The sequence below is a fragment of the Martes martes genome (assembly GCF_963455335.1).
Source record: "Martes martes genome assembly, chromosome: 9".
Taxonomy (NCBI): domain Eukaryota; kingdom Metazoa; phylum Chordata; class Mammalia; order Carnivora; family Mustelidae; genus Martes; species Martes martes.
This window is the reverse complement of record NC_137896.1, coordinates 104988868-105016769: the sequence shown is the minus strand read 5'-3', so window position 1 is coordinate 105016769 and position 27902 is coordinate 104988868. Positions and strand designations below refer to the sequence as shown.

General features: G+C 40.5%; 1 protein-coding gene across 1 annotated transcript in view; it reads left to right on the top strand.

The window, feature by feature from the left end:
* Window positions 1–1043: 1043 nt before the first annotated feature.
* The window catches only part of MTA3 (metastasis associated 1 family member 3), a gene marked incomplete at its 5' end in the record, with an annotated part of 159497 nt that continues 132638 nt past the window's right edge, over window positions 1044–27902 (top strand). The window contains 3 exons of the mRNA XM_080814128.1: window positions 1044–1071; window positions 2732–2799; window positions 10803–10896. Coding sequence (XP_080670254.1) covers window positions 1044–1071; window positions 2732–2799; window positions 10803–10896 — 190 coding nt within the window. The remainder of the gene's footprint in view (window positions 1072–2731; window positions 2800–10802; window positions 10897–27902) is intronic.

Here is a 27902-nt window from a genome sequence, read left to right as displayed (position 1 = left end):
GAAAACACAGGGAATGCTTAGAGAATTAGCATGGGAAAATAATGATTTAAAAGCTTTAGGCACATAACTAATTAGCAGTCCATCAACAGCAAGGTGACTGAAACTATCTGCCCCTTTGTGTGTGTGTGTGGGGGGGGCGGTAATGGTAAACAGGTAGGGCCTTGCTCCCCTATTGGCAAAAAGGGCCGCTTGTCCTGGCGGGGCAGCATCGTATGTAGGCCTCTAGAGGCAAGGTCTCAGCGTGTGCGGGAGTGTGTTCTGTTCAGCCCAGTTTTGGGGTGAACGCTGATAGATCTGTCAATGCAGTTGGGGTGAATTTGGGAGGGGGTCAGTTTTTCTAGCCTCGTCCCAGTAGGGACTCTCCCTGGTGAAGCTGGTAGCACCTGGGGTCCTCCAGGCCCCAGGGTATGCAGGTTCCAGGCCCTCCGCATTAACATCACCGTGAAGAAGGTGCTCTGCTGCGTGCACTTATTTGTTTCCTAGTGTTTGCTCCAGGCAGGCACCCACGTGCTCAAGGTCTCACATACAAGGGCTCCCCAGGGACAGAGCAGGGAGGAAGACCTGTCTAGGGGTCGCCAGGTGACAGGGTACACTGGCGGGGGGCGGTATGGGCTCGGGAGGGTCTGAGCCGCTGCCCCCACCCCAATTCTCCAACAGCTCCTGGTCTGCGTTCGCCAGTACAGGCCTCCGCTTCGGCCACGACCCTTGCCCTAGGGTCCTCCACTTCCAGCGAGGGCCCCCGAACCGCCGCCCTCCCCGAATCCCCGCTGGCCCCGCAGCGACCTCCCCCGGCCTGGCCCTCTGCCGTGCTGGCCCGTCGCTGGGGGCGGGAACCTACCCCCACCCCGCGGCGTCCCCTCCCCTTCACTTCCCCCTCCCCTCGGTCCCTCCCTCCCCTCCCCCCCGTGGCGAGGCGGCGGCGGCGGCGGCGGCGGCGGCGGCCGAGGCTGAGGCTGAGGCTGAGGCTGAGGCGGCGGCGGCGGCGGCGGCGGCGGCGGCGGCGGGCGGGGCTCGGCTCGGGCTCCGCGGGCGGGCGGGCGGACATGGCGGCCAACATGTACCGGGTCGGAGGTAGGAAGGCTCGGCCCGACCCGGCCCGTCTGGGAGCGGGCTCCGGGAGTAGGGGATCCGGGCGAGTTCACCTTAACCGCCGGGAGCGGCGGGCGCCCGGGCCGAGGGCGCAGGGGCGGGGGGCGCCGGGGCCCGCAGAGGGGGCCGGGGCTCCCCACCCCCGCCACCCGCCCCTCCCCCGACCGTGGCCCGCCGGGGGCCGGCGCCCACCCTCCCCCTCCACTCCCACCCCCGCTCAGTTTTCTAGGGCCAGGCCTGTACTTGGGGGGTGTGAATTCTCAGACGCCCCCTTCTAGGACGCCCCCATTGGGTACCGGCCGTCGAGCCCCCTAATAGGGTGGTCTTTCCCCGCGTGGCTTTCAGGCAGTGGGGGGTTGGAGGGGACCGGGGAACATCCCCCTGGCTCTACTCCTCCCCTTCAGTGGGAGTGTGGGGTGGGGGCGATGGGCGCAGAGCCAAGGGGCACAGCTGGACAGGCCTGTTTGCGGGGACAGGGCCCTGCACCTCTCCTTCCTCACTCCCCTCCCGTTTCTTGCCTAGTCCCCCAAGATGGGGCATAGTGGGGCCGGGGCACTGCAGCCAGAGGTGGGGAGTTGAGCTCTGCCTGGACGTTTGCTCTGGTGACTGCCTCCTTCCCAACCTTCTGCAGAAGAGAGAAATAAGGTCAAACAAACTTTCTCCCTACTCACGACGCCCTCCTCCCTCTTTCTTGGTAAAATAATAATTCAGATAAGTGGCGTGTTTGTGTGTGAGACTTGCTCTTCTCTGCTCATTAGCTGAGCTCCTGATGGATGGTGGTGGGAATGGCCTGGACAAATGAGGCCAGTTTGCAGAAGAGAGACTGGAAAGAGCCACTAAGATAGACAATAACAATGCTGCCCAGCCTTTCAAATAAACACACAGTGGGAAGTTTCCAGGGAGCCTATTACATGAGAGGAAAAGCCACACTTGAAAATTTTTATCTTTTTTTATTGAAAGCCTGCAGTGATTTCTTTATAACAGGACCCTGAATGGATCTGGATTAAATTTGGTAAAGAGCCTAACAAAATCCCGATATCATCTCCAGAGAGCTCTTTCAGAAAGGGAACCCCCTTTCATGCCCCACCCCCCGGCCCCCAATCATCCCAAATAGAGCTGTGGAAAAGTTTGTCAATGTGTTTCCTCTCACCTACTCTGCTCACCTGATTTTTTTTTTTTTTTTTTTTTAAAGTTGGTGATTGAAATGTACTTTGGGCTGCTAAGCTTTTCAAGATGCTCTGAATTTGTCTTAGGTCAATAGTTTCATGTGAGAAGCATACTCCAGGGTAAATTGGATTGGAGGGAAAAGATGTGGAAGCAGTTATAGCATGAAAGACATGTTTAGTCAGCCCTGACTACTTAGTGATGAGAAGAGTCTTTTTGTTTATTAGTAAAGAAGTGATGTGTGGCTCGAAATACTAGGAGAACTTGATAACACATTAATTGAAATGAAAATGCCAGGAAAATAAGGGTCTGTGAATAGTAGGCATATGAGAAAATATATTAAAGTTGTATTGCTTTTCCCCGGGAATGAATTACGCGCTTCATTTTGAATGTGTATTGCCTAATATAGAAAGTCATAGATTGACAAATGTGAACTTTCTGTTGAAAAGATTAAGCTCTTTACTTCCTTTAATTACAGATTATGTCTACTTTGAGAATTCCTCCAGTAACCCGTACCTAATCAGAAGGATAGAAGAACTCAACAAGGTATATATACACTGAGTGTTCAGGATTTTAATATTAAAAATAATTGTTTTCCTTTGAAGGATAATTAGGTAAAGGGCATAAGGGGTGATTTTACTTTCATTCCTAGACTCTTTGAAAGTAGCGATTGCAGAGTAGACAGTCATGCAGAATTCTGAATATTCTTTTGCTTTGTATAATTACCTATGATATTAAATGTTATGAAGTATTTAAGATCTGCAGATTTCCTCTGATTGCTGAGAGCTTCTCAAGGCAGGGCAGTCCTGTAACTCAGTCCCTTTTTACATTTAAAGTCATAATTGTATTTCTCCCTTTTTGGTGGATTATTGTTTTCCTCTTCTAGCTTTAGAAGGAGGAAGCTAGGAAATAAAGTATTAAAGGGAATTTATAAAATTTTGGATTAGACTGACTAATAAGAATACAGTTTTGGTATAATGTAAAGTAGCTTCCTACTTTAGGCCTTAAGTAAATAAAACTTTTATATTAAGGTTTGTTTCTGATTGCTTGTGTCTAGGACATCAGAAGCATTGTGACTTTGTAGTAGGTGAGCTTTTATAATGGGGGCATATGAAAAGTCATAAACAGTATGAACCATGGCTTACTAATGGTGCTCTGGTTTCCTCCCAACCAGCTTTGAAGGTTATTTTTATAGCTTATGAGAATTCCTAGTGTTAAAATGTTGGGGGCTGTCTAGCTAAACATTTCCCCCAAAGTACCATGTAGAGATTGGGCCAGTTCTTAGTCCCAGGAAGTAAAGTCTGATTTAGGGCATTTCTGGTTTATGAACGCCGAGTTTTGTTTTTTAAGATTTTATTTATTTATTTGACGAAAAAGAGAGAGAGAGAGAGAGAGAGTGTGTGTGTGTGTGTGTGTGTGTGTGTGTATAAGCAGGGGGAATGGCAGGGAGAGGGAGAAGGAGGCTCCCCGCTGAGCAGGGAGCCTGATGTGGGGCTCTATCCCAGGACCCTGGGATCATGACCTGAGCCAAAGTCAGATGCTTTACCAGCAGAGCCACCCAGGCATGCGATTTGCTTCTGGAGAGATCCCCACGGACCTTGCATTTATTAAAATTCTGTTGTATTTGAGACCACCACCAGCAAATGAAGAGAATGGGTTTAGGATTAGATCAGTCTGTGGGTGGGAAATGTTGGAGCATTATTCTGATCTTCTCTTTTATTGATGTATAAGAGTATAGCAACTTGAAACTGTTTATCAGTTTATTTAGAAAATTAATTAGGATACAAAGAAAAATGTTGGCCTATGAGACATATTCTCTGGCTGCTCCCTGTCCCTCTGACCTCCATTCTTACTGCTCTCTGCCTTGCTCATTTAGCTCCAAGCACAGTAGACTCTTGGCTGTTTTCACATGCATGTACCTTAGGGCCACCAAGTTGTTTCTAATCCCCTGTGCCGTGCTCTGCCTTGCTCTTTTCTCCATATCTTTTATCACCTTCCAGTATACTTCGTTATTGTGTTTATTTTCATTGCCCATTTTCCCAGACTAGAATGTAAGCTCTGTGTGAGGTGATCTTTTCTGTTCACTAATGCATCCCAAGTGCCTTAGAATAAGTGACTGGCACATAGTTAAGGCATTCAGTAAATATTTGTTGAATTAATGAATTTCTCAAATGTCTGACGTTAATGCTTGCATGTAGCTTTACCATTTACAAAGTATTTTGATTCATTCATTTTACAGATATTTCCGAGGACCTGCTACCTGCCAGGCATTTTTAGATATGTGCTTTTAGGAATTCAAGGGTGAACAAAAATAGGTCTGGTAGTGGAGACAAGCATCAGCCAAATAATCCCACAAGTAGAAGGAAAATTGCAGCTGTGCTAAATTTGCAAACATCAGATCATGGTGTTCTGGAAGCATATGATCTGGGGATTCATATTTTTACTTTTTTTTTTTTTTTTTGAGCCTCAGAATAACCTTAAACCTTTAGGATAGATGCATCATGGAGTTGTTGTGAAGGACACAGTGGTTAAGTGACTGGGTTGCACATCTGGCTTGAACCTGGCTCCTTTCACACTCCTTTATCATTATATTACTCTTCACTCCAGAAGTATCCCTCACTCTCCATCCTTACCTTCTCCCTGGCTGTCTGCTTTCAGCAGAGAGTCCTTAATATAATAATGGTTTTATGCAGGCTGGGGAGGACTGAATTATGAGAGAGGAGTCTGTACTTTCAGACGGTAGCAGTTTGAATGAATGGATTATTGGTAAATAAGTCAGATTGGCTAAATACTAAATATTTACATAGGGCCATTTTCAAAAAATTTATTTATTTATTTATTTGGAAGCAAGAGACTAAGTGAGAAAGAGAACATGAGCCAGCGGGAGGGGCAGAGGGAGAAGCTGACTCCCTGCTGAGCAGGGAGCTTGATGTGGGGCTCCATCCTGGGACTCCAGCATCATGACCTGAGCCAAAGGCAGATGCTTAACTGACTGAGCCACCCAGGCATCCCATACATAGGGACTTTCTTTCTTTTTTTAAAAAATGTTTTATTTATTTATTTGTCAGGTAGAGAGAGAAAGAGATAGTACAAGCAAGGGGAGCAGCAGGCAGAGGCAAAGGGAGAAGCAGGCTCCAGACTGAGCAAAGAGCCCAATGCAGGACTCGATCCTAGGACCCGAAGGCAGACACTCAACTGACCAAGCCACCCAGGTGTCCAATAGGGCCTTTATTTCTGAAATAATGTGGAAAAGATATCTCATTTTAAATAATTCATTAAACAAATATTTATTGAGTACCTGTTATGTACCAGGCACTAGACTAGGCTCAGATATACAACAGTGAACAATATAGACATGTTTTCTGCCCACACAGGGTCTCTATTCTCATGGGGGGTGGGTACATGAAAAGGCAAGTTAACAGGCATAAAGAAAATAGCAAAAATGATGTTAACTTTTTTTTTTTTTTTAAGATTTATGTATTTACTTGAGAGAGAAAATATGAGTAGGGGGAGAGGCAAAGGGAGAGGTAGAGAGAACCTCAAGCAGACGCTGTGCTGAGGAGGGAACTTTACTTGGGACTTGATCTCATGACCTGAACCAAAACCAAGAGTCAGAAGCTTAGTAGACTGTGCCACCCAGGCATCCTGATGTTAACTTTAAAGAAGGACATAAACAAGAGCCTTGACTTAGGGAATAGCAGGGGTCCCTTCTTTTGGATAGAAAAGGAAAGGATTTCAAGGACATTGAAGTTGAGGCCTAAAGAATAGGAAAGAGGTAGCCATGGGAGAGAGGCCACATCAGTGTTCCAGATAAAGGCCCTGAGAGGATCAGAGGTTAAGTTGGCAAAGTGGGGAAAGTTAACATGATGGGAAATCCAAATAATGAATTTAAGAACACTTTATATATTCTAATCAAGCCAGGATAGGAAAAGACATTAACCTAGAGGCTCCCGGCTGGGTTATTTGGTAGAGCATGTGACTCTTGATCTTGGGGTCATGAGTTTGAGCCCTACATTGGGTGTAGAGATTACTTAAATCAAAAAAATTAAAAAAAAAAAAAAGAAAGGACATTAACTTATTTTATTAACTATCTTCTTGGAGTTTATCTATTTTTAGAAATCTCTACACCCAAAGTGGGGCTTCAACTCAGGACCCTGAGATCAAAAATCAAATGCTCTGCTGACTGAGCCAGCCAGGAGCCAAGTGGCCCCTGTTAATTATCTTCTGGATAGAATGTGTTTTTGTAACAAAATTCCTAGGATAAGCTGTCAAGCATCATTGTTATAGACAATTCACTTTTTTTTTTTTTTTTTTTAGATTTTATTTATTCATTTGACGGAGCATAAGCAGGGGGAGCAGCAAGCAGAGGGAGAGGGAGAAGCAGGTTCCCCACTGAGCAGGGAGCCTAACGACTTGGAGATCAGGGCTCAATGGCTCCATCCCAGGAGTCTGGGATCATGACCTGAGCTAAAGGCAGATGCTTAACCAACTGGGCCACCCAGGTGTCCGGAAAATTCACTTTTACAGAATGGATTCTGGTTTTTAAAAAATCCTATTTGAAATGTTACTTGTTCAGTTTGAAAGCTGGAGTACAGTATTTCATTTTTTTTAAATTACAGTAATAGATTTTTTAAAAAGACACTATTTTTAAGTGATCTCTACACCCAACACGGGGCTCAGACACACAACCTCGAGATCAAGAGTTGCACACTTCACCAACTGAGTCAGCCAGATGTCCCCGGTAATGGATTTTTCTTTTTTTAAGATTTTATTTTTTATTTATTTGAAAGAGATAGAAAGCACACAAGCAGGGGGCAGGGGGAGTGGCAGGCAGAGAGAGGGAGAAGGAGAAGCAGACTTCCCAGTGAGCGGGGAGTCCGATGTGGGGCTCAATCCCAGGACCCTGGGATTGTGACCTGAGCTGAGGGCAGATGCTAAACGACTGAGCCACCCAGGCGCCCCCGGTAATGGATTTTTGTCTCAGTTTTTTTTCCTAGAAGTTTTGGAAACTTTTAGGTGCAAAAGTAAATATCAGTTGATGAGCACAGTTCAACGTTGATTATCTCGTATTCCCTTGTTCCCTCTCTCCTAATTTGTACTCAGATATTATGAAGGTGATCTTTTGGAGGATGAATATAAGATTAAAATTATAAGAACAACTTTTGGTAAATTTTATTTAGTCAATGTTTAGGTTGGGTGTTCTTGTAAAGATTGTGTCTGCATGCATGTGAGAGAAAGCTGTGGGCTCATAGTAACGGTATAGTTTCAGGACGTTTTGGAAGTTAAGCTCGTGAAAAAATTAGCATGTTACTTGCTATTTTTGTTTTGTTTTTGATGCGTATTTTGTAAAACTTGTGTGTACCTTCATACTCTGTACATTTTATTGGCCATCTGACTCGTTCTGAGATTCATTTTACCATTTTGTGCCTTCTGTCATTTTGGTTGGGAAAGGGGAGTCACTAATTTCTTTGAGTGTTTGATGGTACCGTCTATTTCCATCTGCATTTGCACATATAGGAATTTGCACATAGTTTCAGGAGATTCCCTCATGAAACCCAAGGTAAGACACCTCCTACCACTTGGGGTCTCTTGGGGATAAGGACAAATCGGGAAAGGAAAGTCACTTTTCCCTTGTTCTTTTCTTTAGGCAAACCATGTACTTTCTGAAATGGAAAGTGTGTGTGTAGTGGGTTTTTTGTTTTGTTTTTGCTTTAATAATGTTTCCTAAGTTGGGATAGAAACAGACACGAGTAAAAGGTTGACTAAAATGATTTTAGGGGCGCCTGGGTGGCTCAGTGGGTTAAAGTCTCTGCCTTTGGCTCAGGTCATGATCCCAGGGTTCTGAGATTGAGCCCTGCATCTGGCTCTGCTCAGCAAGGAGACTGCTTCCCTTCCTCTCTCTCTCTGCCTGCCTCTCTGCCTACTTGTGCTCTCTCTCTCAATCTGTCCAATAAATAAATAAAATCTTAAAAAAAAAATAAAATAAATGATTTTAGAGCTTAAGAAAAGCCCCTTACCGATAGAGGATATTTTAGTAAATGTGCTTGACAGAATAGGGATTTAAGAGGCTGCAGCCTAAATGGAGAAAAGAACATGGCAAAGAAATTGCTGTCATTGTGGCTTCATCTTTTTTATTTTTTTTTAAGGATTTATTTATTTATTTGAGAGAGAGAGGGAGAGAGCTCCCATGCCCCATGAATGGTGAGGAGGGGCAGAGGGAGAGGAAAAGAGAATCTCCAGCAGATCCCCTGCTGAATGTGGAGCTGGACACTAGGGCTCCATCTCCAACCAACCGCTTAACCGACTGCCCCACTCAGGCACCCCCCCCCTTTTAAAAAATTTCTAACCTTTTTTTTTAAATTTTAAGATTTTTATTTATTTATTTGACAGAAATCACAAGTAGGCAGAGAGGCAGGCAGAGAGCGGGGGTGGGGGAAGCAGGCTCCCTACTGAGCGGAGAGCCCGATGCAGGGCTCGATCCCAGGACCCTAGGATCCTGACCTGAGCCGAAGGCAGAGGCTTTAACCCATTGAGCCACCCAGGCACCCCTCAGGCACCCTTCTTAAGGTTTTAAGTAATTTCTCCATCCAGTGTGGGGCTCAAACTCACAACTCTGAGATCAAGAGTCGCATGCTCTACCGACTGAGCCAGCCAGGAGCTCCTAACCTAGGTCTTTAGAGCAGTGCATGGCAAACTATTTGTGCTGAAAGATTTTTAAGAAGGTTCACTATCTCAAACTGCTTTTATAAAGTTAAATTAAACAAAAAAAAAAATAGAAAAATGAAGTTCACATGTTGTCTTTTTTATTTTTATTCTTATTTTTTTAAAGATTTTATCCATTTATTTGACAGAGAGAACACAAGTAGGCAGAGAGGCAGGCAGTGGCGGGCGCGGGGCGGGGGTGGGGGTGGTTTGTGCGGAGCAGGCTCCCCGCTGAGCAGAGAGCCTGATGCGGGCCTTGATCCCAGGACCCTGAAATCATGACCTGAGCCAAAGGCAGGGGCATAACCCACTGAGCCACCCAGGCGCCCAGCAAGTCTTCATTTTTCATTATTAGGTTCAGTAGGTTAAATTTTACTAAATGCTCTAACACACATTCTCAATCTCTATTCTCATTTCATTACGCAGCAGGAGTTGTAGACTGGGCCTTGGACCACAGTTTGAGTAGCTTAACTTTAGAGGCATGCTTGAAAGGCTGTGTGTGTGTGTGTGTGTATTTGTAGAGGGAAAGAGGAATACTGTAGTTATAAAATACCTGATAGCTAAGCGTGTGCATCGTTCAGAAGAGACTCTTTATTTTGAACTATGCCCCTCTACCTCAAGCAGGTTTAAATAAGAATTTAATTAGTTTTGTAAAGTATTCCTAGTGGAGGAACTCACTAGAGAGGTAGGAAAAAATATGCCTTTAAATGATTGCTTTGGGTTTTGAACATGCTTTTGTCTTAAAACAGAACTGATAAAGAGCATGTAATCATAGTCATTTGATAGATTTTATTTACTTGAAATACTGGCCTGTTCATTTATTAGATTGCTGGATCATTACTTCTGGAGGATGTATTTGATCACAATATTGTGAAATACAGAAGCACTTTGGTTAGGATTTAATATGATTTCAATTCAAAGGGACAATATTTCTCCATGACTGTTTCTCACTCTAAAATACTGCTGCTGAACTTCATAAAATCGACACATTTACTGCAGCATATGCTTATTCTTATTTCTTTATGTCTGAATATATTTGTAAGCCCAGAGAAATTCTGAAAATTTGTTCTCAAATTTTTTGGAAAACTGGAATTTGACTGTAATCTATGTGTTTTTACAAGGAACTTTGTAATGAATGATTGACCTTGAACGTTCTCAGAATTCGTAAGGAATAGGAGAGTAGGAGCCTGGGCCCCAGCTGCAGTAAATTACAACCTAACTGAATATTGGTTCTATTCTAGACGGTAGTCAAAAATAAATAAGAGCTTCAGTGTTCATAACTCAAAGTTTTTAATACTTTCACATGTGAAGATAAAGGAGCTGAGAATATTGACTATTATGGATTCATAGATGTACCTGGGCTGGAGAATGCTTTTCTGAGTCGTCTGCTCCATTCTGGGTGATGGCTCCCCGCATTCACAGAGCTTCACCATCATGTTTAGGAGGGGTCTGCATGATTTTACTCTTAGCCTATGCTTCTGGGAGTGGGTTTGGAGGAGATATGTTTAACTGTCTTGAATAAGTTACATTGTGGCTTTTAAAATTTGGGGTACTGGTTTCTCAAGGCTAATCAGATTTCACTCTCTGGCTCATTAAAGCGATCTGATCACTTTAGTTTAATTAATGCTAATAAGTTATTGTATGTTTGACATTTCGGTTTCACTTGGAACCTTTGCAAATGCTGCTTATCCTCATTTAAATTTTTTAGCTCTTTGATTATCCCGCAGTTGGGGTTGGCACACTATAAATGAGAGTGTTCTTATAATCGTATTGTATTTAGTTTTGTTTTATAAACTATTTGAGTCTACTATTCAGTATACATAACTTTTATTTTTCTTATTTCTTAGACTGCAACTGGCAACGTGGAAGCAAAAGTAGTGTGCTTTTATAGACGACGAGATATTTCGAACACGCTTATAATGCTTGCAGACAAGCATGCTAGTAAGTTAATTGTCTTTTTAATTTTTTTTGGAAAATTAAAAGATGTTTTAATGTTTTAAGGAGAAAAAATACTTTTTGTGTCACATGTAGCTTTTTGCTTTCCCATTTGTCTTCCTCTTAGTTTAGATGGGAGTAATTTTTTGGGTGTTACTCAGTTTTTAGTATGTATTTTCTTAGGTTGCATCACATGTATATTAGTCAATATATTGAAATAGAACTCTTTGCAAGTAGGCTTCCACAGACAATCAGAGTAATGTTTTGCCATCTGCAATTTTCAGTGGTGGTTTTGAAAAGATTTAAATATGAGGACATTTGTACTTTATTGGTATTTTGGAGGACATTTTTCCCCTTCTAAAGCAACTGGGTAATAGTTACATTTAAAAAAATTCTAATAATTTATTATATGTATATAGAATTAGGTATATATGAGAAAAAGGTTTGCCAGAAAAAGAAGTGCAAAGTGATATTTAGATATGGTGAATTCCTAGTAGATAGCAACTCTGAGCCCTTGTTTGTAGATTAACCTTTATTTTTTTTATTTTTTTTTTTTTTTAAGATTTTTTATTTATTTATTTGACAGACAGATCACAAGCAGGCAGAGAGGCAGGCAGAGAGAGAAGGGAGGAAGCAGGCTCCCTGCTGAGCAGAGAGCCCGATGCGGGGCTCGATCCCAGGACGCTGGGATCATGACCTGAGCCGAAGGCAGCAGCTTTAACCCACTGAGCCACCCAGGTGCCCGATTAACCTTTATTTTTCCCCCATTCAACAGCTTTGACATATTTTAGCTCCTTTTGTTATTTTTTTATTTTGAAATTTGTTTTTCATTTTACTTATCTCTTCAAAGATTTTATTTTTAAGAAATCTCTGCACCCGGAGCACCTGGGTGGCTCAGTGGGTTAAGCCTCTGCTCATATCATGATCTCAGGGTCCTGGGATTGAGCCCTGTATTGGGCTCTCTGCTCGGTGGGGAGCCTGCTCCCCCCCACCCCCGCCTGCTTCTCTGCCTACTTGTGATCTCTGTCTGTCAAATAAATAAATAAAATCTTTAAAAAAAAAAAAGAAATCTCTGCACCCAACATGGGGCTTGAACTCACAACCCCGAGATCAAGAGTCACATACTCTGCTGACTGAGCCAGCAGGTGCTCTACCCCTTTGAGTTTTAAAACGACAAACAGAATCATAAAGAAAAAAAAGTGATTTAAATTTTAAGAAAGAAGAAATATGTGGAATATGAGTACTTTATTTTGAAGCCATTTTCATGCTACAAAATATATGAGACTAGGACCATATGTATGTGTGTTTTTCAGTTTGACACTGATTTGTAATGCTCTGGTCTTGTAGATCCTGAAGCTTTTGAAGGTTTTGGTAAGGGGGCTTTCATGTGCACCGGTTTGTTCTGTGTCTGTTTGATAATCACTTCTCCAGTGGATCACTGGTTTGATCAGGCAGATTGGTTGTTGCGTAAGTTAAATTCCTACTATATTTTCTGCTGTAGTTCATAGTGTTTTTCTTTTTTTTAAAGATTTTATTTTTTTATTTATTTGAGAGAGAGAGAGAGAGAGAGAGAGCGGGACAGAGGGAGAGGGAGAGAGAATTCCAAGCTGACTCCAAGCTGGAGTGTGGAGCTCAATTCCAGAACCCTAAGACCATGACCTGAGCTGAAATCAGGAGTCAGACACTTAACCACTGAGCCACACAGGCGCCCATGTAGTTCATACTGTTTTAAAATTTCTTTCTATTTTTTTTCTTTAGAAAGAATGATATGAGTTCCATATTATTTATAATTTATATATTGACAGATTTAGGGCATTTATATCTGTCTATCCTGTGTGAGACCAGAATACTCCTTTTCAAATGACATACTAATCAGTTACTTTAGCTGTAGCTAAAGTTTATGAATTCAGTGTGTTGTAATAGTGGCTTTGCAAAATTATTTGGATTTTATTTACCATTTACAACATAAGCTTAAGAAAGATAAAATGTCTCATTAATACTCATATACTTCTGGATTTAATTTAGCTTTTAATGTAGGTTCTAAAGTTGCTGCAGCAAAGGTAGTGTAGTGTAGTATAAAGATTGTTAGGGGGTCTGCTGACTGTTCATGGAAGCTTGTAGATGTAGAAAATCAGAATTGATTAAGCTCTTGGTATTGAGTCTTAGAAACTAAATGTAAGAGATTTAAGAGTCAATCAAATAGTATAATGGCAAGCATGTAGTTTAGAGAAAGTCCTGGGTTCAGATTCTGCTTTGCTAGTTTGCTACTTTGTCTTGGGAAAATACTTAATTTCTTATTTCCATTCTCCTCATGTGTAAAATGAGATTGAAAAAAAATATCACCTCATTTGTGTTATATATATATTTTACCAAAATTAGAAAAAATTGTGCCAGCATTGATGTGAGGATTAAATGATCTAAGGTCATAAATTGGTGCTTAATAAACATCGGTTGGTTTTTCTACCTTCTCAGCAATTTGTAGATCACTTCTTTGGGTGGATTACCTCTGTCTGCATTTGTCAGTTTCTTCCATCATTTACTGAGTTTACTCTCAAAGGTGGTGTCAGAAGTATCTTACTGTATTTCTCTTTGGTATTGACCAAAATTTCAGGTGGGGAGAATAAAACTGCCTGGATAGTTCTTACTATATAAGAAGGTTTTAAAGGAGGATTATTGGAGAGAGAGTCGTACATTGGAAAGATTTCAAAGCTGAACTCCTGGGTGTGGTTGCCACTTAATTTTCCTGAGCCTCAGTTTCTCCGTTTAAAAACCTTTCCATTGTATACTTCTTTAAACCTTTTTATTACAGAAAATTCCAAACATTCAGAAGTACAGAGAATAGTATAATCCCCCTGATGTTTCCATTACTTTTCTTTAATAGTTATCAACAAATGACCAATTAACTCATCTGTACCCCTTCACATCCCCCTATTTTGAAGCTCATCAGCGATATCTTACCATTTCATCTGTTAATATTGCAGTATGTATTTCTAAAGGATACGGTGTCATTCAGAGTGCCAAGAATATACAGGGAACTCCCGCATACTCTTTATCCAGATTCAGTAATTAACATTTTGTCCTATTGACTTTATCATTCTTTTTATGTGTATAAACTGAGTTGTTTGAGAGTAAGTTGGAGACTTCAGCGAGCTTTTCCAAATGCAAGGAAATTGTTTTACATAATCACAGTAGAGTAAACAAGTCAGGAAACCTAATATTCACACAAAACCATTATTCAGGGGTGACTGGGTGACTCAGTCCTTAAGCGTCTGCCTTCGGCTTGGGTCATGATCCCAGGGTCCTGGGATTTAGCCCTGCATCTGGGCTCCCTGCTTGACAGGAAGCCTGCTTCTCTCTCTCCTGCTTCTCCTGCTTGTGTTCCCTCTCTCACTGTCTCTCTCTCTCTCTCTGTCAAATAAATAAATAAATAAATAAAATCTTTTAAAACAAAAACAGGAATGCCTGGGTGGCTGAGAGGGTTAAAGCCTCTGCCTTCAGCTCAGGTCATGATCTCGGGGTCCTGGGATCGAGCCCCGCATCGGTCTCTCTGCTCAGCGGCACTTACCCCTCTTTCTCTGCCTGCCTCTCTGCCTACTTGTGATCTCTCTCTGTCAAATAAATAAATAAAATCTTTAAAAAACCACACAAAAAAACCCCCATTATTCATAGTCCTTAATCAAATTTTATGTACCAGTGGTGTTCTTTATAGCTATATATATTTTTTCTTAGTTTACAATAAAATCCAGACTCATTGTACTTTATTGTCCCTTCTCCTTGTTATGGAACCAGTTTGTGTCTTTGTGTTTTCTGACCTTAATATTTTTGAAGAAAACAGGCCACTTATTTTGTAGAATAATGCTCAATTTGTGTTCATCTCATGTTTCCTCATGATTAGAGTCAGGTTATGTTATGTTCTTTTTTGCAGGCTATTTTTTTTTTTTTAGGGATGCCATGGAAGTCATGTTGTGTCCCTCTCAGTGTATTGTATTAAGATGCACATAATTGGTTTGTCTTAATATTGGTTATGTTAGGTTTGATGACTTGGTCAAGGTGGTGTCCCTTTGTATTTAGTAAGTTCTTTTAGGGGGGATACTTGGCAACTATGTGGTCAATCTTTAACTTACTCATTTTTCTTTGATTATTTAGGATTCTGTAAACAATATTGTTAAATATCTACTTAGTTTTCATGTTCTTTCTTTTATAGTTTTTTCTTTTTTATAGTTGTTTAAATCAAGATCCAAATAAGATTAATAGGTTATGATTGATTGATAGTACTCTTCAGTGTTTTTTTCCTTGTCCGTTCATTTTTTTAATCGATACATCATTCACATAGCATGAAATTCATTCTTTTGAAGTGAACAATTGAGTGGTTTTTAGTATACTTACAAACCTCTGTAAATATTACCACTATCTAATTTCAAAATGTTTTCTCCACTGCAAAAGGAAACCAGTTACTTCTCATTCCCCCTTCCTCTCAGCCTCTGGAAGCCACCAGTATACTTTCTGTCCCTATAGATTGTCTCTTCTGGACATATCATATCAAGGAATCATATAATATGCACATGTGGGTTTTTGTTTTGTTTTGTTTTGTTTTTTTTTAAAGGTTTTATTTTTATTTATTTGACAGAGAGAGAGAGAGATCACAAGTAGGCCGAGAGGCAGGCAGAGAGAGAAGGGGAAGCAGGCTCCTTGTGGAGCAGAGAGCCTGATGTGGGGCACGATCCCAGGACCCTAGGATCATGACCTGAGCTGAAGGCAGAGGCTTAACCCACTGAGCCGCCCAGGCGCCCCTGTTTTGTTTTTTTATTTGTTTGTTTGTTTGTTTGTTTTAAGTAAGTTCTGTGCCCTTCCTGGGGCTTGAACTCAGTAGATCCAGAGTCGCATGCTCTGCCAGCAGAACCAGCCAGGTACCCCTAATAAAAATAATTTGTGTCTGTATTTTAAAAATTTAGCATAATATTTTCAAGTTTTTTCCATGTTATTGCCTAAATTCCTTCATTAGTTTTTATAGCTGAATGATATTCCATTGGATGGATAAACATTTTGTTTATTCTTCAATTGATGGACAATTTGGGTGGTTTCACTTTCTGGTTATCTTGAATAACTAACTATTGTGAACATTCATGTACAGATTTTTGTGTGGATATTGATTCATATTCCTTGTCTCTGTCCCTCAATATTTGAAGATAACTGGTTATTCATTCTGTAGTTTCCTTTGGTCTGGAGTAGTTTTTTCATCTCTGTTGTGTCCTTTACCATGTTTTTTCTGTAGATGGATAGTTAGGTTCAGATTCTAGATGATCTAAAGTCATAGGGTGTTTTTGGAGGAGAGGTGAGGTAGTGGGTTCAAGATTACTTCTTGAGGTAGTGCTGTGCACTTCTTTTATGAGGTCCATAATGTATTGTTACCTGTTTCTCTCTTTTTTTCCCTTAACATTTTACTTCAAAATAATTTTTAGATTTACAGAAAAATTACTAAAAACATTACCGAGAAATCTCATATGCTTTTCATCCAAAATATTCACATTTTACTCTGTTTGCTCCATTATATTTACTCTATTTGCTCTAGTAAGTATTTATTCTGTTTTGAGCCATTTGAAAGTAAGTTCAAGACTTACTTCCCATAATTCCTAAAGATACTTCTGTGTATATCTTTTTTTTAAAAAAGGAGAGTTTCTTATCTAACCAAGGATGATGGTACACTAATCTAGATTTATTCAGATTTTGCAAAATTTCCTACTAATGTCTTTAATAGCAAAGAGTAAAAACAGAATTTTCATCTTAAAGATTTTATTTTTTAGTAATCTCTACACCCAATGTGGGGCTTGAACTTAGAACCCTGAGATCAAGAGTCACATTCTCTACTGACTCAGCCAGCCAGGTGCTCATAAAAACAGAATTTTTAAATTATCTTTTTGTAATGTTATCATTGTTGATTGATGATTGCCTTGATTATTTCGTTAAAGTTGTGAAAATTGTGCTTTTAGTTCTATCATCCCCTCATTTACTGGGTAGACTATTTCTGTGAAGTGAATATTCCTTACATCAGCTATCAGGTTAATCTTCAGGTTCAGGCAGGTTAAATTAAAGGCTTGGATGTGCTTTTTCCTTTTTTTTAGTTATTACCAGTTTTAAAAATAATGAGATGGTTCCTGGCATGCTCCAAAGGTCACCAGTTTCATCATGAGCTCAAGGATTTGGACATATATCAATTATTATCCTTTTTAAAAACATTTTATTTATTTATTAGAGAGAGAGAGAGAGAGAGGGCAGAAGAGAAAGTGCATGCGTGAGAGAGACCACAAGCAGGGTGAGGGGCAGAAGGAGAGGGAGAAGCAGGGAGCCCCTCCCCAGAATCATGACCTGAGCTGAAGGTGGACGCTTAACAGACTGAGCCACCCAGGCACCCTTCAGTTATTATCTTTACTGATACTCAAAGATTGTACTCCTTTGGCCAGAGGGCTCATTTAGGTTGGTTCTTGAGTCATTTTGAAATGATCTTAGTAGTCTTTATTATCTTTTTTTTTAAAGATTGTACTTATTTATTTAACAGAGACAGAGGTCACAAGTAGAGAGGCAGGCAGAGAGAGAGGGAGAAGCAGGCTCCCTGCTGAGCAGAGAGCCCGATGTGGGACTCGATCCCAGGACCCTGAGATCATGACCTGAGCTGAAGGCAGAGGCTTAACCCATTGAGCCATCCAGGTGCCCCTAATCTTTATTATCTTACTTGCTTTTCTGATATGACAAGATGTTCCAGGTTCATCTTTTACACTTCTTGCCTCACACTTCATCTCTGTGGAGTCCTGGCTCCTTTTACTGGGAAATGGTCTTGGAGACCACAGTCTGACCACAGGGGGAGATACTTTCTTTTGAGATGAGCAGTGCAATGCCTAGATTGCCATGTACTTTTAACAGATTGGATATTTCATGGTGTTATTATATATATATATATACATATATATATGTATATATATATATATATTTGAGAGAGAGAGTGAGCGAGCAGAGTGGGGGTGGGCTGGGTGTAGGAGGGGTAGAGGGAGAAGCAGACTCCCCGCAGAGCAGGACCCTGGGCTCGTGACCTGAGCAGAAGGCAGATACTTAACTGACTGAGCCACCCAGCTACCTCTTTTGTTGTCTTTCTAAGAATTAAAAGAAATCTGACTTTAGTAAGGTAATTTCATGAAAAGCCAGAGTATATACTTTGTTTTTAAAAGCAATGTCAAGGGGCACCTGGGTCGTTCAGTGGGTTAAAGCCTCTGCCTTCAGCTCAGGTCATGATCCCAGGGTCCTGGGATCGAGTCCCGCATCGGGCTCTCTGCTCAGCGGGGAGCCTGCTTCCCTCTCTCTCTGCCTGCCTCTCTGCCTACTTGTGGTCTGTCTCTCTGTCAAATAAATAAATAAAATCTTAAAAAAAAAAAAGCCATATCAATTCTCTTAATCTATTAGAAATGGAATTTTGGGGATGCCTGGGTGGCTCAGTCATTAGGCGTCTGCCTTTGGCTCAGGTCGTGATCCCAGGGTCCCGGAATCAAGTTGTGCATCGGGACCCTGCTTCTCCCTCTCCTGCTCCCCCTCTTGTGTTCCCCTCTCTCACTGTGTCTCTCTGTGTCAAATAAATAAATAAAATCTTTAAAAAAATGGAATTTGGCTTAAAGAAAATATGTCAGTTTCAAATGGGCATGGTTCTCAGGAGTGATAGGGTTTTCAGAAGTGAATTTCATCAGTACTCTTTATGGTCTGGTTCTCATGTTTTAGATGTTTTCTGACATGTTGTATACTTTTATATTGTGATTCCTAAAATGTAAAGCTTTATTATTTATTTATTTATTTAAAAAAAGTTTTTTACAAAAGATTTATTGATTTATTTGAGAGAGACAGAGCGTACACAGAGGGAGAGAGTGAGGGAGAATCAGACTCTCTGCTGAGCAGGAAGTCCTTGATCCCAGGACCCTGGGATTGTGACCTGAGCCGAAGGCCGACGCTAACTGACTGAGCCACCCAGGTGCTCCAAGATCTTGTTTTTGAGGGGCACTTGAGTGGCTCAGTCAGTTAAGTATCCAACTCTTGATTTCAGCTCAGGTCATGATCTCAGGGTCACGTGATCAAAAGCCCTATGTGGGGCTCCATACTGAGTGTGGAGACTGTTTATGATTCTGCCCCCCCTTCCCCACTAGCACCCTCTCTCAAAAAAAAAAAAAAAGTGTTTTTAAGTAGTCTTTATACCTGGTGTGGGGCTCGAGCTTACAACCCTGAGATCAAGAGTTGCATTGTTTCTGGACTGAGCCAGCCAGGTGCCCTCCCCGCTTTTTTTCTCTTTTAAGATTTTATATTTTTAAGTAAAAATTGTAAAGCTTTAGAAAATTAAATTTTGAGTCACCTGCTGCTGTATTTAACCTGTCAGGCAAAAAGTAAAGTGTTTACTACACTTAACAGCTGTCTTCTTTCATTAGAATTTTCTTCCTAACTTCGCACCTGTTGTGTCACTTACTGGGGGCTGAAGTTGAGATGTAGGGAAAATGAGATGAATGAGAATAGTCATTTTCTGATGAATGTTCATTCTTTTTGCCTGTGTGTTTCCACTACAACACGCACACACTTGGGGCTTTGTTGAAGAAGAAAAGGAAGGAAGCGGGCACCTAGGTGTTTCAGTTGTTAGGCGTCAGCTCAGGTCATGGTTCCAGGGTCTCAGGATCGAGCCCTGCATTGGGCTCCCTGCTTCTCCCTCTCCCTCTCCTGCTGCTTGTATTCCCTCTCTTGCTGTCTCTCTGTCAAATAAATAAAATCTTTAAAAAAATAAGGAAAAAGAAAAAGAAAGGGAAGGAAGATGGGGAGATTTATTTATTCCTGCTCAGAATTATAAAACCAAAATTAGCTCATGGAGAGAACTGGGGAGAGACTGATGCTGCCTACCTTAAGTCCTGTTCATATTGTTTACCAAGTTATTGATGGTTCTGGCATTTTTGTATTATTATTTTGACTAGAATCAGAAAGTAGTGTTGACATTCTTAATTAACTATTATTTTTTTAGTAATGTCTACACCCAGTGTGGGCCTTGAACTCCCAGCCCTGACACCAAGAGTTGCATGCTCTTCCAACAGAGCCAGCCAGGCGTCCTTGATCTTAAAATTTTAAATAAGACAGTTGAGGATGTGGTAAAAGGTGAAGTGACTTCTATACCCAGTTCTTATCACATCCTGGTCTGAGTCATTGTGTTCTTATAAAATGTCTTGGTGTCAAAGGGCATTATTGGGAACTTTATTTTTAAGTTCAGGTAGTATATTTATAATTATTAAAAAGATATAGAATGTTTATTATATTTTATAGGATTTTTGGACTTAAATGGGATTTTATAAAATAATCTGTACCTTTATTTATTTATGTATTTATTCATTTATTTAAAAGATTTTATTTATATGAGGGAGATAGAGAACATGGGGTGGGGAGGGGCAGAGGGAAAGGAGGAGGGACAGAAGCAGGCTCCCTGCTTGATCCCAGGACCCTGAGATTATGACCTGAGCCGAAGGCAGAGGCTTAAGCAATTGATCCACCCAGGTGCTCCTTTTATTTATTTATTTTTAAAGATTTATTTATTTAATTTGGGGAGAGAGTATGGCAGGGATGGGCAGAAGGACAGGGAGAGAGAGCATCTGGAGCAGATTCCCCTCTAAGCGTGGAGCCCAAATTGGGGCTCAATCCCACAGCTGAAAGACCTGAGCTGAAATCACTAGTTGGATAATCAACTGACTGAGCCACCCAGGTGCCCCTTAGCACCTCTTTTTATAAGATTTGTAACCAGTAATCACAATTGTTACTTTAAAGTATGGAAATTGATTTTTTTTTTTTTTTAATACATCTGCTCTGCCCTCTCCAGCTTGCTTTCCTGGCCTTAGCACAGCGTTTGTATATTCTGAGTACTCACGGTTAGGTTCCTTAATGTTGGGGTCCCGGTCTTGATTATCTTCCGAGTCTTCATGTGTCTTGTTCATTATATTTGCATGTACAAATACTTGTAGCTTTAATTTAGCAGGGGAACAAATCTGAAGAACAGCCAGGGTACCAGTTACTTTGTTTCAGGATCTTGGTTGGCTGAAAACAAGCCCAGGTGGTTTTAAAATACGGCCCCCAAATTCTTTGACATTCCTTCCATTGCTATTTGGGGTCCATGTTTTTGGGACCAGTACAGTATAGTGGAAGTAATGCAGTGTGACTCCTAAGACTAGGTCATGAAAGGCCATGCAGCTACTGCCTGGCTCTCTGGGAATGTTTGCTCTCAGGATGTTCCTGCTGGAAACTCAGCCACCCTGCTTCGAGAAGGCCAAGCCCCATGGAGAGGGCCTGGATAGGTGCCCTGGTTGACAGCCCTAGCTGAGGGCCTAGGTGCTGAAGGAACCACCAGCTGGTCCAGTCTCAGCCATTTGAGTTCCAGTTCAAGCCCTGGTCATTGTGAAACAAAGGCAAGATTGCTGTGCTGTGTCTGAATTCTTTACCCACTGAACCTGTGAACAAAATATAATGGTTGTTGTTTGTGCCGTTAAGTTTTGGAGTGTTTCCTAACTCAGCAATAGTTAACTGGAACAGGATCATAATAGATTTTCTGTTTTTGTGTAATTTTAATGACTTTTTTAAAAAAAGATTTTATTTATTTACTTGTCAGAGAGAGAGAGGGAGAGAGAGTGAGCGAGCACAGGCAGAGGCAGAGGGAGAAGCAGGCTCCCCGCCAAGCAAGGAGCCCGATGTGGGACTCCATTCCAGGACGCTGGGATCATGACCTGAGCTGAAGGCAGCTGCCCAACCAACTGAGCCACCCAGGCGTCCCTTTTAATGACATTTTAAGATCAATATTAAAGCTTATCACTGCCTACTGAAAGTATTTCATGAAATCTTAGTTTTCTTTAAATAGACCTCATTTTCTTCTTTTTTTTCAAAGCTTTTTTTTTTCTTCAAGATTTTATTTATTTATTTGATCGAGAGCATGAGAAAGAGAGAGTACTAGAGAGGGGAGGGTCAGAAGGAGAAGCACACTCCCCACCAAGCAGGGAGCCTGATGTGGGGTTCGAACCCAGGATTCCACGATCACAGCCTGAGCTGAAGACAGACGGTTAACCAACTGAGCCAGTCAGGCGCTCCTGAACCTTATTTTCTTTTGACAGATTGACTAAATGATCTTGCAGTGATGCCTTATACTGAATATTTTCCTCATACTTAATTTTTGGCTACAGTAAGAACAAGTCAGGAAAAATGCCATCTTTATTATTCTGAAGTGAAATTGATTGATAATGTAACTTATGTAAAAAATAAAACTCAAACTCAATATTATGTTCTAATTGAAATATAAAACAATTCATAATAGAATATATAATACAATGTATAATATAATATCATATGTACTGTATTTCAATATGTGTAAATATTGGGGCAGGACTATAGTGGAAGACATAATGAAATTGTGAAATGTCTGTATGGGGCTGCCTGGGTGGCTCAGTCGGTTAAGTGTCTGCCAGTGTCTGAGGTCATGATCTCAGGGTCCCTGGATCGAGCTCCACGTCGGGTTCCCTTCTCAGCGGGGAGTCTTTTTCTCCCTCTGCCTTTCCCCCCCTCATGCTTGCTCACTCTCTTTCAAATAAATAAATAAAACCTTAAAAAAAAAGAAATGTCTGTGTATACGCATGGAATTGCTGGCAGTGCAGCAGTTACAGATTTGACTGAAATGTTATATTAGGAACGCTAATATTTGTTGAGACTTTTCAGAATGGTGCTCTTGGTAAGTTCTGAACGAAACAAAATAGTTTTTCTCTTTTTTAATGACAGTTGCATTCCTGGAAAAAGTCAATTATATTAAAACCATATCCAAAGTATTTCTTTTCTCCTACATTAAATGGAACTAACTCTAGTTTCCAGTAACAGAGTCATGTTTTTCACCTATATAAATGTTCAGAGGGACATTGAAAATCATGAGAATCAAATTTCTCTTGTACTGGACTGTTTTGCTATGTGTTGTATATCTATATGTTGTCTAACATTCTTTTTTTAAAATTAGTTTCAGATGTGCAACATAGTAATTTGACTCTTCTTTTAATTTTTTAAAAATATTTTATTTAGGGGCGCCTGGGTGGCTCAGTGGGTTAAGCCTCTACCTTCAGCTCAGGTCATGATCCCAGGGTCCTGGGATCAAGCCCCGCATGGGTTCTCTGCTCTGAGGGAAGCCTGTTTCCTCCTCTCTCTGCCTGCCTCTCTGCCTACTTGCGATCTCTGTCTGTCTAATAAATAGAATCTTTAAAAAAAATATTTTACTTATTTGAGAGAGAGAGCTGAGCACAGTCAGGGGGAGCAGCAGAGGGAAAGGGAGAAACAGACTCCCTGCTAAGCGGGGAGCCCAATGTGGGGCTTGATCCCAGGACTCCAGGATCATGAACCGAGCTGAAGGTAGACACCTAAGGACTGAGTCACCCAGGCGCCCCAATGATTCAACTATTTTATACATTATGTAATATTACCATAATAAGTATAGTTACCATCTCTCACCATACAATGTTATTACAGTATTATTGACTATCTGTATCTTTCAGCCCTGTGACTTATTTATGTTGTAACTGAAAGTTTATACCTCTTAATCCCCTTCACCTGTTTTGCTCCATCATCCCATACTGGCAACCACCAGTTCTCTGTATTTATGAGTTTGATTTTTGTTCGTTCATTCATTTTGTTTTTAGATTGGTCATATTAGTGAAATCATATGGTATTTGTCTTTTCATTCGTCATTTCACTTAGCAAAATGCCCTAGTCCACGCATGTCACAAATGGCCAGATTTTATTCTTTGTTATGGCTGTGTAATATTTCTGTGTGTGTGTGTGTGTGTGTGTGCGCGCGCACGTGTGCATGTGTGCACACGCTGCATCTCTATCCTTTCATCTATCAGTGGACACTTAGGCTGTTTCTATAATTTGGCTATTGTACATAATGCTGCAGTAAACATGGGAGTGCATATATCTCTTTAAGTTAATGTTTTTCTTTTTTGGGAGTAGTGAATGCCCAGTAGTAGAATTATTGGATCATACATATTTCTATTTTTAATTTTTTGAGACACCTCCATACTGTTTTCCACAGTGGCTGTACCAGTTTACATTCCCATAGTGGACCACAGTGGATCCCTTTTCTCCACATCCTTGCCAACACTTGTTATTTCTTGTCTTTTTTTTTTTTTTTAAGATTTTATTTATTTATTTAACACAGAGAGAGATAGTGAGAAAGGAAACACAAGCATCTGTTTAGTTAGAAAGGGAGAGGGAGAAGCAGTCTTCCCGCTGAGCAGGGAACCCAAAGTGGGGCTCTATCCCAGGACCCTGGGATCATGACTCGAGCCGGAGTCAGACACTTAATGACTGAGCCACCCAGGCACACCATTTCTTGTTTTTTTTCATACTAGCCATTCTGACAGGTGTGAGGTGATACCTCATTGTAGCTTTGATTTGTCTTCCCCTGATGATGACTAATGTTGAGGATGTTTTCATGCATCTGTTAGCCATCTGTATGTCTTATTTGGAAAAATGTCTATTCAAGTCCTCTGCCCATTTTTAAATGGATTATTTGTTTTTTTGCTGTTGAGTTTGGTGTCTAACATTCCTTTATATATGAAATACTAGTACCATTTCCATTGTGGTACCTTCTCCCCCCACCCCCACAGACCCACCATTTCCAAAGGACTCCTTAGGTTGTAGATTAGTATCCATTGAAAAACCACTGCACTAAACTCAGTATCACAGAACAACAGAAACTGTGTCTTTCTTGTTGACTTAATATATGTGCTAATGTTCACCATAATGCTGGGAACGTGGAAGTTACTTGGTACGTACAAATAAAAAAAAAGTTCTTGGAGCCTTGCTGGCTTAGTGGGTAGTAGAGCATGTGATTCTTGATCTCGAAATTGTGAGTTCAGGCCTCAAGTTGGGCATAGAGCTTATTAAGAGAAAATTTTTTAAAAAGATTTTATTTATTTATTTGAGAGAAAAAGCAAGCATGAGTAGGGAGGGAGGGGGAGAGGGAGAGGGATAAGCAGACTCCCCACTGAGCAGGGAACCGGATGCGGGGCTTGATCCCAGACCTGAGCTGAAGGCAAATGCTTAACTAACTTGTCACCCAGGTGCCCTAAAAAAAAAAAAAAATTCTTAATATTTCCCTAATTCCCCAAAATTAGAGGTTAAAGTTTCAAGTAATAGAAAAGTTAAAAATATTTATATTCAGCTGAGATTGATATTGTCTTGACCTGGAATTTAAAGGAGAAAATTTTGAACACCTAGTAAAATTAAAACTCAGTATTTCCATTACTGGGTACTAATCATAGACAAGTACTTAAGGAAATGGGGCTTTATTTATTTTTTAAAAGAATTTTTATTTGCTTATTTGACAGAGAAAGATAGCACAGCAAGTGGAGTAGCAGGGAGAGGGTTCTGTGGTTCCCTCCCAGGCAATGGCCCTGCCCCTCTGAGCAGGGATCCAGATGTGGGGCTCAATCCCAGAACCCTGAGATCATGACCTGAGCCAAAGGCAGGTGCTTAATCAGCTGAGCCACCCAGGCGCCCTAGAAATGTGCCTTTGCAATAGCAAAAATAGGAGGCACCTAAGTGTCCAGCAATAGAATACTGAACTAAACAAACCTTGTTTACTACACATATTCTGGAATGCCTTTCAGCCATTTAAGTGAAAATAGACTTACATATATCAACATATACAGATGACATAATATGGTTGGATTAAATAATGAGATAAATACGTAAGTTATAGTCCCAGTTTTTGTTTTTTTGTTTTTTTGTTTGTTTGTTTGTTTTAAGGTTTTATGTATTTATTTGAAGGAAGGAACACAAGCTGGGTTCAGAGGGAGAGGGAGAGGCATACTCCATGCTGAGTGGGAAGCCCGACATAGGGCTCCATCCCAGGACCCTGAGATCATGACCCAAGCTGGAGTTAGATGCTTAACCGGCTGAGCCACCTACGTGCCCAGTTTTGAAACATTTATGAAAAGTAAAAGTTTAGGAACATTTATCTGTGAATTTTTGTGTACATATATATTTATGCATATATATAATGATTCTATGAAATAAATACAGTTATAAATGAACAATCAGAATAAGGAAGTATTTTGGGAAATTAAAAATGCTTGTTGAAATAAAAGAATGAATAGAAGGAATGAATAGAAGGATAAAGACACTGATGGATTTAAGTAGTAAAAATAAATGAAAAAATAAATGAAGGGGAAAATTATTAAAAAGAAGAACATTGGGGGATTTTTTAAAAAATTAAAAAGAACTAAAAAGATTAAACTTAAAAATTAAATTAAAAAGAATTAAAAAGAAAAAAAATAAAAAATAAAACGAACGTTTCCCCAGAATTAAAGGACAAGAATCTTTAGATTGAATGAAGGAAAGACAAAAATCTTCATTTCAGAACACCAGAGAAAAACTGAGGATCCTGTAAAGTTTTTAGAAAGTTACCAATAAAAGAATGAGGATCATATTTCTTAGATAGTAGAAGAGCAAATTATTTTAAGTTGATAATTCAGTAACAGTATGAGCAATCAAAAGGTATTTTCAACATACAAAGGTGTGGTACAAGTAATTTAGGAATGAAAGTACATATTATCAGGGGCACCTGGGTGGCTCAGTGAAGTGTCTGACCCTTGGTTTTGGCTCAGGTCATGATGTTATGGATCATGGGATCGAGCCCTGCGTAGGGCTCTGTGCTCAGCAGGTCATCTGCTTGAAGAAGTTCATATTATCAGAGCATTAGAAATAGGGCAGGAAAGAGGAAAGTATAAGTCTCTTAAAAGTCATATTTGAGGGAAGGGGAAGAGTATAGGTATTGTTCAGTTATGTTTGATAGTTCACTGTATTAACTCTATCTCAGTTTAAGGGTAACCAATGGAAGGATACAGATAAATGACTTGATTTTACTTCGCTTTTGTTACTAGATTAATAGATAAATTAAAAATGTTCCCAAATAGACCCCAACTCAAGAGAAGAGGGAAGAAGAACAATAAGGTAAATATAAGATGGCCAGAATGAGGTCACACATATCAAATGATAAAAAATGAGTGGGATACATTCTCCTTTTAAAAGACAGACTGTTATTCATAACATTCATCTATACATAAGGCACAAAGAAAACCTTTAACATGTACCAAAAGCAGGAATGCACAACTGTCATTGTGAACATTCTGTCTACAAGGCAACAGACTAAATAATTGACAATAAAAGGGTAACAAGCTATGTTAGTATCCAGTTTAGAAATTTAGAAAATGCTTATAAGCAACTATTGTGCTAAAAGAGAAATAAAGTCTTCAGTTGCAGGATGCCTGGGTGGCTTGGTTGGTTAAGTGTCTGACTCTTGATTTTGGCTCATGATCTCAGGGTCTACAATGAGTGGGAGTGTCTGCTTGAGATTATCTCTCTCCCTCTCCCTCTGCCCCCCCCCCCCACCGCTGCTTGCATACTCGTTCATACTCTCTCTAAAATAAATAAATCTTAAAATAAAATATAATCTTCAATTGCAAATGATTCAAAAAATGAATGACAGTGAAAATACATCTGAAAAACGTGTAGGAGGAGGCCATAATGACACCCAAAAGAAAATTTAAGGACTGGGCGCCTGGGTGGCTCAGTCAGTAAGCATCTGCCTTCAGCTCAGGTCTTGATCCCAGGGTCCTGGGATTGAGCCCCACATTGTGCTCCCTGCTTGGCGGGAAGCCTGCCTTTCCCTTTCCCACTCCTCCTGCTTGTGTTCCCTCTCTTGCTGTGTCTGTCTCTGTCAAATAAATAAATAAAATCTTTAAAAAAAAAAAAAGGATATTTATTTCTTTTGTATTTAAACGTGTTTTATTTTAAATCCTGGGTGTGTATCTTCTCCTTCCTTCCTTTCTTTGTGTTGGTTTTATCAGATTTTCTATTTTTCATCCTATTTCTAGTGTTACAATAGTTACCTTCACATTTTTTATTTATTGTAGTTAATTGTTAAAAAT